Genomic DNA, 13,198 nt, shown 5'->3' with positions numbered 1-13,198 from the left:
CCTGTTAGAGGATCTTTAGGGGAATCTACAGATGAAGACATTTGTGGCCTAAAGATCCTCTAACTGGCAGTTTGTTGTTGTGCCCCCTGTAATACTACAGGATCATCTGTGGACATTTCCAGGACCCACAAGGGCTATTAATTATTAGGGAGATTGTTCCCTTTTTAAAACATATGGTGTTTATGCATTTATATCATTCCACCTCTTTGGCATGATTTTTTTTTTTTGCACATACCATTTTCTCACAAGTTATTTCTGGTGTATGATTACATTCCATGCTATGCTAGATTTTATTTATCTACATGTGCAAGTGCTTCTCAATAAATTAGATCATCAAAGTTAATTTATTTCAGTAATTCAATACAAAAAGGGAAACATATATGGAGTCATTATAAATAGAGAGATCTATTTCAAGTGTTTACTTTTGTTAATGTTCATAATTATGGCTTACAGCTAATGAAACCCCAAAAGTCATTATCTCAAAATTAGAATAATTACCACAAAACACCTGCAAAGGCTTCCTAAGCATTTAAAATGGCCCTTTAGTCTGGTTCAGTAGGCTACACAATCATGGGGAAGACTGTAGACATGACAGATGTCTAGAAGGCAGTCATTGACACACTCCACAAGGAGGATAAGCCACAAAAGGTCATTGTGAAAGAAATAAAGAAGCTGGCTATTCACAGAATGCTCTATCCGAGCATATTAATGGAAAGCTGAGTGAAAGGAACAAGTGTGGTAGAAAAAGGTGCACAAGCAACCGGAATAACCGCAGCCTTGATAGGATTAAGAAAAGGCCATTCATAAATTTGGGGGAGATTCACAAGGAGTTGACTGTGTGGTGGCTCTTGAAGCACAGACTCCAGCAGCAGAGACATATCCAAGACATGGACTACAACAGTCACATTCCTTGTGTCAAGCCACTCATGACCAATAGACAATGCCAGAAGCATCTTACCTGGGCCAAGGAGAAAAAGACCTGGACTGTTGCTCAGTGGTCCAAGGTGTTGTTTTCACATGAAAGTAATTTTTGAATTTCATTTAGAATTAAGGTCCCAGAGTCTGGAGGAAGAGTGGAGAGGCCATAATCCAAGCTGCTTGAGGTCTAGTGTGAAGTTTCCACAATCAGTGATGGTTTGGGGAGCCATGTCATCTGCTGGTGTAGGTCCACTGTGTTTTATCAAGACCAAAGTCAGCGCAGCCGTCTACCAGGAAATTTTAGAGCACTTCATGCTTCCCTCTGCCAACAAGCTTTTTGGAGATAGAAATTTCATTTTCCATCAGGACTTGGCCCCGGTTCACACTGCCAAAAGTGCCAATACCTGGTTTAATAACTACAGTATCACTGTGCTTGATTGGCCAGCAAACTCACCTGACCTAAACCTCATAGAGAGTCTATGGGGCATTGTCAATAGGAAGATGAGAGACACCAGACCCAACAATGCAGACCAGCTGAAGGCTGATATCAAAGCAACCTGAGCTTCCATAACACCTCAGCAGTGTCACAGGCTGATCGCCTCCATGCCACGCCGCATTGATTCATGCAATTCACGCAGTAATTCATGTAAAAGGAGCCCCGAACAAGTATTGAGGTATTTACTGCACAGACTTTTCTGTAGGCATCAACATTTCTGAGTTTAAAATTATTTTTTCAGTTGGTCTTATATAATCTAATTTTCTGAGATAATGACTTTTGGGTTTTCATTGGCTATAAGCCATAATCAGCAACATTAACAGAAATAAACATGTGAAATAGATCACTCAGTGTGTAATGACTATATAATATATAGTACAGACCAGAAGTTTGGACACACATTCTCATTCAAAGAGTTTTCTTTATTTTCATGGCTCTTAAAATTGTAGATTCACATTTGAAGGCATCAAAACTATGAATTAACACATGTGGAATGAAATACTTAGTGTGAAACAACTGAAAATATGTCTTCTATTTTAGGTTCTTAAAAGTAGCCACCTTTTGCTTTGATTACTGCTTTGCACACTCTTAGCATTCTCTTGATGAGCTTCAAGAGGTAGTCACCGGAAATGGATTTCACTTCACAGGTGTGCCCTGTCAGGTTTAATAAGTGGGATTTCTTGCCTTATAAATGGGGTTGGGGCCATCAGTTCTGTTGTGCAGAAGTCTGGTGGATACACAGCTGATAGTCCTACTGAATAGACTGTTAGAATTTGTGTTATGGCAAGAAAAAAGCAGCTAAGTAAAGAAAAACGAGTAGCCATCATTACTTTAAGAAATGAAGGTCAGTCTGTCCGAAAATTTGGGAAAACTTTGAAAGTGTCCCCAAGTGCAGTGGCAAAAACAAACGCTACAAAGAAAATGGCTCACATGAGGATCGCCCCAGGAAAGGAAGACCAAGAGTCACCTCTGCTACAGAGGATAAGTTTAGCCGAGTCACCAGTCTCAGAAATCGCAGGTTAACAGCAGCTCAGATTAGAGACCAGGTCAATGCCACACAGAGTTCTAGCAGCAGATACATCTCTAGAACAACTATTAAGAGGAGACTTTGTGTAGCAGGCCTTCATGGTAAAATAGCTGCTAGGAAACCACTGCTAAGGACAGGCAACAAGCAGAAGAGACTTGTTTGGGCTAAAGAACACAAGGAATGGACATTAGACCAGTGGAAATCTGTGCTTTTGTCTGATAACTCCAAATTTGAGATCTTTGGATGCAACCACCGTGTCTTTGTGCGACGCAGAAAAGGTGAACGAATGGACTGGACATGCCTGGTTCCCACCGTGAAGCATGGAGGAGGAGGTGTGATGGTGTGGGGGTGCTTTGCTGGTGACACTGTTGGGGATTTATTCAAAACTGAAGGCATACTGAACCAGCATGGCTACCACAGCATCTTGCAGCGGCATGCTATTCCATCCGGTTTGCATTTAGTTGGAACATCATTTCTTTTTCAACAGGACAATAACCCCAAACACACCTCCAGGCTGTGTAAGGGCTATTTGACTAAGGAGAGTGATGGGGTGCTACACCAGATGACCTGGCCTCCACAGTCACTAGACCTGAACCCAATCGAGATGGTTTGGGGTGAGGTGGACCGCAGAGTGAAGGCAAAAGGGCCAGCAAGTGCTAAGCATCTCTGGGAACTCCTTCAAGACTGTTGGAAGATCATTTCCGGTGACTACCTCTTGAAGCTCATCAAGAGAATGCCAAGAGTGTGCAAAGCAGTAATCAAAGCAAAGGGTGACTGGTGACTCGGATAAACTTATCCTCCGCAGCAGAGGTGACTCTTGGTCTTCCTTTCCTGGGGCGATCCTCATGTGAGCCATTTTCTTTGTAGCGTTTGTTTTTGCCACTGCACTTGGGGACACTTTCAAAGTGTTCCCAAATTTTCGGACTGACTGACCTTCATTTCTTAAAGTAATGATGGCTACTCGTTTTTCTTTACTTAGCTGCTTTTTTCTTGTCATAATACAAATTCTAACAGTCTATTCAGTAGGACTATCAGTGGTTTATCCACCAAACTTCTGCACAACACAACTGATGGTCCCAACCCCATTTATAAGGCAAGAAATCCCACTTATTAAACCTGACAGGGCACACCTGTGAAGTGAAAACCATTTCCAGTGACTACCTCTTGAAGCTCATCAAGAGAATGCCAAGAGTGTGCAAAGCAGTAATCAAAGCAAAAGGTGGCTACTTTGAAGAACCTAGAATATAAGACAGACATATTTTCAGTTGTTTCACACTTTTTTGTTAAGTATCTCATTCCACTTGTGTTAATTTACATTGAAGGCATCAAAACTATGAATCTACAATTTTCAGTCATGAAAATAAAGAAAACTCTTTGAATGAGAAGGTGTGTCCAAACTTTGGTTCAGTACTGTATAGATATGTTTCCCTTTTTGTATTAAATTACTGAAATAAATGAACTTTTTGAGGATATTCTAATTTATTGAGAAGCACTTGTATGTGTCTTGTGTTTAGCCAGGAGGCTTTTTAGACTGTTCTTTATTAAGTTCTATTTTAAAGGTCTGCTTTGCTGTAGCTATTCCTCCTCTGCCTGCAGTTGGCTTCGGTCTTCGTCATATCAGCTTCTGCAGACATTGAAGGATCCTGCGGGAGGTTTCATTTTTGGGGAGGAAGTGGGGCTGTGCTGTTTACAACTGGTCTAAGTTGGTCACTGCAGATGACGTCTAAAGTTTCAGTTCTTTGTGGCATTTCCCATTCACTGTGTGTTTTTGCTAAAATCTTTAAATGAATCTTAAAATAGTTTAATGATTTTCGATCAGGCTTTAAAGGGCAACAGTCATTTTAATGAAGCCCTCCCACTAACTTTTGTATTTATTAAATATGTGTATGTACATGTAATGTAGTGTGAATGTGATAGTATACTCACCTACCGCTGTCTCTGGTGTCCAGCGCTGGTCTTCTCTTTGACATCCTCAATCTTCAGACTGTCCGTTCACGCTGTGCCCGGGAGTGACTTTTACAATGAAAGCCAAGGCTCCATAGGCTTTCATTGTAAATGAGACTTCTGTCACTGAGAGGAGAAGATCTGCACTGGAGAGAGCAACAGTAGGTGAGTATATTATCACACTCGCTCTACATTTACATGTATAATACACACATTTAATCAATAAAGTTAATGGGAGGACTTATTTATTTTCTTATCCTGAAGACTGATTTTTCCTGTGAATTAAGATTTTTAAAAATGATCACTCCAAAGGAAAATATATTTTATCAGAAAAATATGCTTTAAGTATTTTCACTTCACCTTTTCTATTGATTTATGAAATGAATATAAAAATGACTCACGCTTTAACGTTACGGTTGGAATATTTTCTTTACACACGTAATCTGTTTTAGAAACTGTCAGCTATCCCAATAACAGCATTTTGTGGACCAGAAACTAAGGACCAATTTGAAAAATATATAAGATTTTGTTTTATCAAGGTAAGACAAGACGTATAGTAAAGTTATGCTACTGATCTAATGCTATACTCCAATATAAAAAAAACCCCTCAACTTATTTGTGCACAGACTTTGCAATCGCATCGAATGACTTTTTCTATAGTGTGGTCTATCGGCCAGGTCAGTAATATGTGAGAGCTGGATGGGAAGCCTGCGAGTCTCCTTACCTCCTTGCATTCTCGGCTTTTCCTTTGACTAGCTAGCTGTTCTAGCGCAATGCATTATTGTGGCATGACACACACAGCCAGGCTAATCAAGAGGAGCCAAAAATGCAAGGACCTGGTCAATGGAGCAGAGTCCTGAAAATTAATTCGCTCATCTCCAGTCTCAACCTACAGCAAGACTAAAGCGGGCTTTACACACAGCGAAATCGCTAGTGAAAGCACCCGCCCCCGTCTGTTGTGTGTCACGGGAAATCGCTGCCCATGGCGCACAACATCGCTTACACCTGTCACACGGACTTACCTGCCTAGCGACGTTGCTGTGGTTGGCGAACCGCCTCCTTTCTAAGGGGGGAGGTTCGTTCAGCGTCACAGCGGCGTCACTAAGCGGCCGCCCAATAGAAGCGGAGGGGCGGAAATGAGCGGGCTGGACATCCCGCCCACCTTCTTCCTTCTTTATTGCGTGCGGCCGCAGGTACGATGTTGTCCCTCGTTCCTGCGGTGTCACACATAGCGATCAACCTGCGTCCTGCAACAGAAACGATAATCGGGATAGGAACGACTGGTCAACAATCAACGATATGGTGAGTATTTTTGATCGTCGTTCCTGTATTTCACACGCAACGACGTCTCTAACTAGGCCGGATGTGCGTCACGAATTCTGTGACCAACGACATCTCGTTAGCGATGTCGCTGTGTGTAAAGCCCGCTTTAGTCATAAATGTTTCCAAATGTGTTGGATTTTCTGACTATGGTTGCACCCAACTCACTTGCCGTAGACTTTCCAATCAACTATGACCTTTCTGCTGCTTCTGTGATTTTTTTTTTTTTAACAGCAAAATCATAGCTATAAAATAGTTGCGCAATGGCAAGTTGCAGGCAAGATGTAGAATTGATTTTGTAAGCGCAACTTATTAGATTTGCTGTAACGCCATGTGTTGTTTTATAGCATCAGCCGAAAGGCCCAGTCACACAGAACGACTTACCAGCGATCCCGAAAACGATGCGACCTGATAGGGATCGTTGGTAAGTCGCTGTGCGGTCGCTGGTGAGATGTCACACAGTCAGATCTTATCAGCGATGCAGGAACAATACCGGTCGTAGTAGCGACCTGTATAACGATCTCAGCAGTCACTGTGACCCTGTCACACCGTGTCAAACACAGCGATGCGTCCTGCCCAGCAGGACATCGCCTTTGAAGAAAATGGCCTGGACCATTCTGCAACGACTAGAGATCTCACAGCAGGGGCCTGATCGCTGGTAAGTGTCACACATAACAAGATCGCTAACGGGATCGCTACTGCGTCACAGAAACCGTGACTCAGCTGCGATCTAGTTATGTGTGACGGTACCTTTAGTGAGAGCTAAGCAACATAAAGCCCGGCTCATTTCACTTACTCTACCTGTTCTCAAACAGTTCCTGGTTTTAGGAAATTGTCTTATTTTACACTGTAGACATTTCCAAGGTTCTATTTCAGAAGCTTGTAGAATCTCTGGCATATTGTTGATTTCTTGATTAGTTATATACAGTGCCTACAAGTAGTCTTCAACCCCCTGCAGATTTAGCAGGTTTGATAAGATGCAAATAAGTTAGAGCCTGCAAACTTCAAACAAGAGCAGGATTTATTAACAGATGCATAAATCTTACAAACCAACAAGTTATGTTGCTCAGTTAAATTTTAATAAATTTTCAACATAAAAGTGTGGGTCAATTATTATTCAACCCCTAGGTTTAATATTTTGTGGAATAACCCTTGTTTGCAATTACAGCTAATAATCGTCTTTTATAAGACCTGATCAGGCCGGCACAGGTCTCTGGAGTTATCTTGGCCCACTCCTCCATGCAGATCTTCTCCAAGTTATCTAGGTTCTTTGGGTGTCTCATGTGGACTTTAATCTTGAGCTCCTTCCACAAGTTTTCAATTGGGTTAAGGTCAGGAGACTGACTAGGCCACTGCAACACCTTGATTTTTTCCCTCTTGAACCAGGCCTTGGTTTTCTTGGCTGTGTGCTTTGGGTCGTTGTCTTGTTGGAAGATGAAATGACGACCCATCTTAAGATCCTTGATGGAGGAGTGGAGGTTCTTGGCCAAAATCTCCAGGTAGGCCGTGCTATCCATCTTCCCATGGATGCGGACCAGATGGCCAGGCCCCTTGGCTGAGAAACAGCCCCACAGCATGATGCTGCCACCACCATGCTTGACTGTAGGGATGGTATTCTTGGGGTCGTATGCAGTGCCATCCAGTCTCCAAACGTCACGTGTGTGGTTGGCACCAAAGATCTCGATCTTGGTCTCATCAGACCAGAGAACCTTGAACCAGTCTGTCTCAGAGTCCTCCAAGTGATCATGAGCAAACTGTAGACGAGCCTTGACATGACGCTTTGAAAGTAAAGGTACCTTACGGGCTCGTCTGGAACGGAGAATATTGTGGTGGAGTACGTTACTTATGGTATTGACTGAAACCAATGTCCCCACTGCCATGAGATCTTCCCGGAGCTCCTTCCTTGTTGTCCTTGGGTTAGCCTTGACTCTTCGGACAAGCCTGGCCTCGGCACGGGTGGAAACTTTCAAAGGCTGTCCAGGCCGTGGAAGGCTAACAGTAGTTCCATAAGCCTTCCACTTCCGGATGATGCTCCCAACAGTGGAGACAGGTAGGCCCAACTCCTTGGAAAGGGTTTTGTACTCCTTGCCAGCCTTGTGACCCTCCACGATCTTGTCTCTGATGGCCTTGGAATGCTCCTTTGTCTTTCCCATGTTGACCAAGTATTAGTGCTGTTCACAAGTTTGGGGAGGGTCTTAATTAGTCAGAAAAGGCTGGAAAAAGAGATAATTAATCCAAACATGTGAAGCTCATTGTTCTTTGTGCCTGAAATACTTCTTAATACTTTAGGGGAACCAAACAGAATTCTGGTGGTTTGAGGGGTTGAATAATAAATGACCCTCTGAATAAACTTTTCACAATTTAAAAAAAAAAAAATATTTTTTGCTGCAGTGCATTTCACACTTCCAGGCTGATCTACAGTCCAAATGTCACAATGCCAAGTTAATTCCGAATGTGTAAACCTGCTAAATCTGCAGGGGGTTGAATACTACTTGTAGGCACTGTAGCTACATGGTTAATATAGTTGAGAAGAAACACAAATGTCCATTAGAGGGGTACTCCAGAGAGATACAAAATACATATTCTTAGCTTCTACCCATTAAAAGGGAAACAGTCACATTGTTCATGCAGTACTTCCGAGACAATTTTTTTTTTTTTTAACTAATGGCCCTGCTCTCAAACTGCAAAGATGACATCCACAGTGCTGTTTCCCACCCTCGCACTATCTGTAATTGACTGTGACCCTAAAGGTGCTCCACCTTCCTTCTGGGATGTTACATCACACATCAGGGGCGTGGTTGTTTCACGGTCAGTGTATGGAGCACAATGCGGGTATCCTAGGCATGTATGAGGCCATTTGTTCACGGTTGGGGTCAGTATGGGCACTCAGTACATAGTCAGTGAAACACTGCTGTGTGAATTCCTTCCTAACCTCCAATTCCTGGAATATATGGAGCAGCAGACTTACTTTTAGTTTTTCTCATCTACCAAGAAATTGAGTGAAGTTGATTTAATAAAACGTTTTACTCCGTTCACCATCACATAATCCTTTTATTATTGGTTCCCTACAGAGAGACGAAACATTAGACGCGGCTGAGAAGATCCTGCAGAACTGGAATAATTGAGGCCGGAATATATGTAGTATCTATATTTATTAATTGTACAGCAATGTTCTGATGACTTGTGAAAATCCGATAAGGCCTTGTTCACATTACCAAACATATTAAACGATTTTCACAGTCTGACATACCATAAATCCCTACTGAAGAAGGAATAAGTGAAATCTAACCATTATTCATTTCTGTTCCATAATAATTGTGTATGCTTCTCTAGCTGTAATGTGAATGAGGCCTTTTATCCAATCATTTATTTTAATACATTGAATTATAAAATAAAAGTTAACATTACAAATAAAATCTGATCTGGAGACTGTTTTGTACACACGGATGTCTTTGTATTTGCCCGGTGGCTGCATCTTACCCCCATCTGTTTACACTGGCCGCCGCTCCTTATTAATCTCACAATGGAGTCCTGTCTCATTCCATCTATTACCAGAAGTGAAAACTGTTATAGGATAATAAGTGATCTTTGGAGGGTGGATGGTTTAGTGCAGGAAATTCTGCGCATGCGTGAGATAAGTTTAGTTACTGTTCAGCTTCTGCGTCAGGAACGGCTGAGGAAGTGTTTGTGGGGGTAACTCTCATGACGGTCGCCATCTTGTATCCTATGGCAATAGAGACTGTCACTCTCCAATGTTTTCAGGCTCCACATGAGGGCAGAATGGGCCTTCAACCAAACAGCCAGGGTAAGGCATAAGGGCATTTTTGTAAAATACCATGAAGTGGCACATCCATTTAATAGCCATCTGTTGGAGGAGATTGTTGGGGCCTACCACCTCCAGCTGAAGCCTCCGAGTAGCACAGCACTACACCATAGGCCTCCTTCACAGGTCCGTGTTTCCGGTACATGTGGCACCCATCTTTTTCACGGATATCGCATGCACCCATTATAATCTATGATTATCTTCAGATGTCCGTGTTTTCACATGGACAGTGTGTCTGTGTGACATGTCCATTTTTTACCGGCAGTACGGATGACCAGGTACAAGTCTATGGGTCCGTGAAAAACATGTACAGCACATGGATTCCGTGGTTAACATTGCACAGTACAGGAAAAGCTTGTAATATCTATTTCTCTAGCCATTCTGGAAAAACACTGGTACTGGTGTAACACGCATATGCTTTATACAGGCATGTGAAGGGGGCTTTAGGCTCAGTTTACTATACTGACCTGGCACCATCCCAGAAAGAACACACCAGGTTGCATTTCGGTATCTATGTTAAAATTCACTTTATATATTGTTAGGCCCACTTCACACGGCTATATAAGAACACTTATGTGACTTGTGGCACGGTCCATTTTTACCATCTGTGTTTATTTTTATCACCATTTTTAAAAATGTGTCGCATGTGTGCCATCTGTGTTTTTCCAGTATGGATATCCAATATATAAAGCTGTGTGTGTACGTACGTATGTGTATGTCCGCTAAAGGAATCCGCACTGTCACAATTACAATCACGAAATTTTGCACAGATGCCTTATGTGACCCAGGGAACGTGGTAGACTGTTTTGATGGGAAAATTTAACCCTGCGCTTTAGTTACTCTCCAAACCTGCCTCCATTATAGTCAATGGAGCTGGAAACTACAGGTCATTAATAGCAGTTCTGACTGGTTGTTATAGGCAACAAAGGACATTCATAGTATAAGAAGGTTACGTGTCAAGTAATATCATATCAGTGGGGAGACTGGGAAAGAGAGTTACTATCCCGGGTAATGCCGGGTACTACAGCTAGTAGAAAATATAAATGACAAAGCTGCTTCTTTAGTTTCAATGTTGAACACTGACAACTCACTGATGTCATCCATGTGCTGTAGGGCCAAGTGGGGAAAAAAAAAAAAAAAAAAGAGCCCATGGTAACTGACATACAGACTAAAGGCTACTTTACATGCTGCGACATCGCTAGCGATCTTATTAGCGATGTGAAATTCTAGATCGCAAGTGCGATCTTTCGAGAATGCACATAGGTTATTTTACGCATGTGCGCTCTCGAAAGATCGCAAGTGCGATCTAAAATTTCACATCGTTAATGAGATCGCTAGCGATGTCATAGCATGTAAAGTACCCTTAAGGGTAAGTTCACACAGTGCGTTTTTCGCGGCGTTTTTGCGCAGTTTTCGGGTGCGTTTTTGCTCAGAAAACTCCATGACTTTGCTTCCCCAGCAAAGTCTATGAGTTTTCATTTTCTTTGTCGCTCCATTGGGAGACCCAGACAATTGGGTGTATAGCTATTGCCTCTGGAGGCCACACAAAGTATTACACTTAAAAGTGTAAGGCCCCTCCCCTTCTGGCTATACACCCCCAGTGGGATCACTGGCTCACCAGTTTTGTGCTTTGTGCGAAGGAGGCAACACATCCACGCATAGCTCCACTTTTTAGTCAGCAGCAGCTGCTGACTATGTCGGATGGAAGAAAAGAGGGCCCATACTAAGGGCTCCCAGCATGCTCCCTTCTCACCCCACTGTATGTCGGAGGTGTTTGTAAGGTTGAGGTACCCATTGCGGGTACGGCGGCAGGAGCCCACATGCTGATTCCTTCCCCATCCCTTTTTACAGGGCTCTGGGTGAAGTGGGATTTACCGGTCTCCAGGCACTGAGACCGTGCTCCATCTACAGCCCCTGGAGAAGATGCTGGATGGAGCGGAGTACATCAGGGACATGGCCCTGCTTCCTCAAGGTACTCTGTGTCCCCGTGCATTTGGCGCTCACACCGCAGCATGCTGGGTGTTGTAGTGCGCCGGGGGACATCAGCGCTGCGGCGCCTGTGCCATGGCCTCATTCAGCTTCGCTGAAGCAGGCTCACTTATGGGAATTGGTCGCGCCGGCCGCTGGGACTGCGGCGCGGCTGGCACTTGTAGTGCGCCGGGGACTTCAGCGCGGCCTGCGCTTTTACGGCGGCCGCGCTGATAACTAGAGTCCCCGGCTTTTGCGGCCTGCTTCCGTTCGTTCCCGCCCCCAGACCTGCCAGTCAGGAGAGGGGCGGGACGCTGGCTTCCAGGAATCGGTCGCGCCGGCCGCTGGCAGCGGCGCGGCTGGCACTTGTGGTGCGCCGGGGACTTCAGCGCGGCCCGCGCTTTTACGGCGGCCGCGCTGATAACTAGAGTCCCCGGCTTTTGCGGCCTGCTTCCGTTCGTTCCCGCCCCCAGACCTGCCAGTCAGGAGAGGGGCGGGACGCTGGCCACTTCTATGAATCGGTCGCGCCGGCCGCTGGGACTGCGGCGCGGCTGGCACTTGTGGTGCGCCGGGGACTTCAGCGCGGCCCGCGCTTTTACGGCGGCCGCGCTGTTAACTCGAGTCCCCGGCTTCTGGGCCTAGTCTCCCTTCGTTACCGCCCACAGCCCTGACAGTCAGGGTAGGGGCGTGACGCTGCATAGAGCAGCGCTGAGAGCTGGAGTATGTTTTGCATACTCCACCCCTCTCACTGTGTGCACTGTGAATCCGGATTCCCGCACTTTCTCAGGCACGCCCACGGCTTCCTTCTCTACAAGGACGCCGGCAGCCATTAGTGTCAGTTTCTGTACGATACAGAGACAAGTGTGGAAGACCCTGGCATTCTGATAGTCACACAATCGCTGCAACAGGCGTTAAGCAGCACCTGTGGTGCTAACCCCACTAGTGCAGAAGTGCACTTATAGATATGCTTGTACTATATACATTGCACTGTTTGGTCGCACGTTGTATATACCCTCCTGGATTATGCGGAGGAGTTATCAGCATATTCTCTGTGTAAAACAAAGGTGCAGAACCACATGTTTTTCTATACAGCTGGTACAGCATGTACGGCTATACGGCCGGCAGGTTACATAGACTCCCATTGTATGCACTAATGGCCAGGGGATGAGGACGGTGTCTGCAGTATTTACTGACAGTTTTTCTGAGACTATGGCTATGATACTAGAAGCCTAGCAGTCCGGACATGTCTCTCACAACATGGGCACTGTTGAATCATTGATCCATGGCCCCCCTCAGTGTGAATAACTAACAGCTCCGGGAATGTCACACGCATCCCAGAGTCACGGCTCTGCACGGACGTCAGTCCCAGACAGCCTAAGCGGGCTCACTATGAGCGGCCTCGGTTTCATCAGGGTCCTAACAGAAGGACTCGCTGTGTAATGAGGCGGAAGTAGCGGCTCAGGATTCTGATCCTGAGACCGCTCTCAATCTGGATACACCTGATCGTGACGCCATAGTAAATAATCTTATAGCGTCCATCTATAGAATGTGGGTTATTTCTCACAGCTCCTCCAGTGGAGGAGTCAGCTTCACGTATTTTTCTGGACCACTCTGCCTTCAGAGAGGCAGTCCAGGAACACCACGCTTATCCAGATATGCGCTTCTCCAAACGGCTTAGGATACACGTTATCCCTGTCCCCTG

General features: G+C 44.6%; 1 protein-coding gene across 6 annotated transcripts in view; it reads left to right on the top strand.

Annotated features, from left to right (window-relative positions):
- Nucleotides 1-9,121, top strand: part of KYAT3 (kynurenine aminotransferase 3) — a 76,392-nt gene extending 67,271 nt beyond the window's left edge. For all 6 annotated transcript variants that reach the window (XM_075321020.1, XM_075321019.1, XM_075321023.1 and 3 more), the window contains 2 exons: nucleotides 4,838-4,924; nucleotides 8,777-9,121. In XM_075321020.1, the coding sequence (XP_075177135.1) occupies nucleotides 4,838-4,924; nucleotides 8,777-8,830 (141 nt within the window). In that variant the 3' untranslated portion in view covers nucleotides 8,831-9,121. The remainder of the gene's footprint in view (nucleotides 1-4,837; nucleotides 4,925-8,776) is intronic.
- The last annotated feature ends 4,077 nt before the right edge of the window (nucleotides 9,122-13,198 follow it).

This window comes from Anomaloglossus baeobatrachus, chromosome 8 (genome assembly GCF_048569485.1).
Source record: "Anomaloglossus baeobatrachus isolate aAnoBae1 chromosome 8, aAnoBae1.hap1, whole genome shotgun sequence".
In the NCBI taxonomy this organism is placed as follows: domain Eukaryota; kingdom Metazoa; phylum Chordata; class Amphibia; order Anura; family Aromobatidae; genus Anomaloglossus; species Anomaloglossus baeobatrachus.
This window is presented reverse-complemented; position numbering and strand designations above follow the sequence as displayed.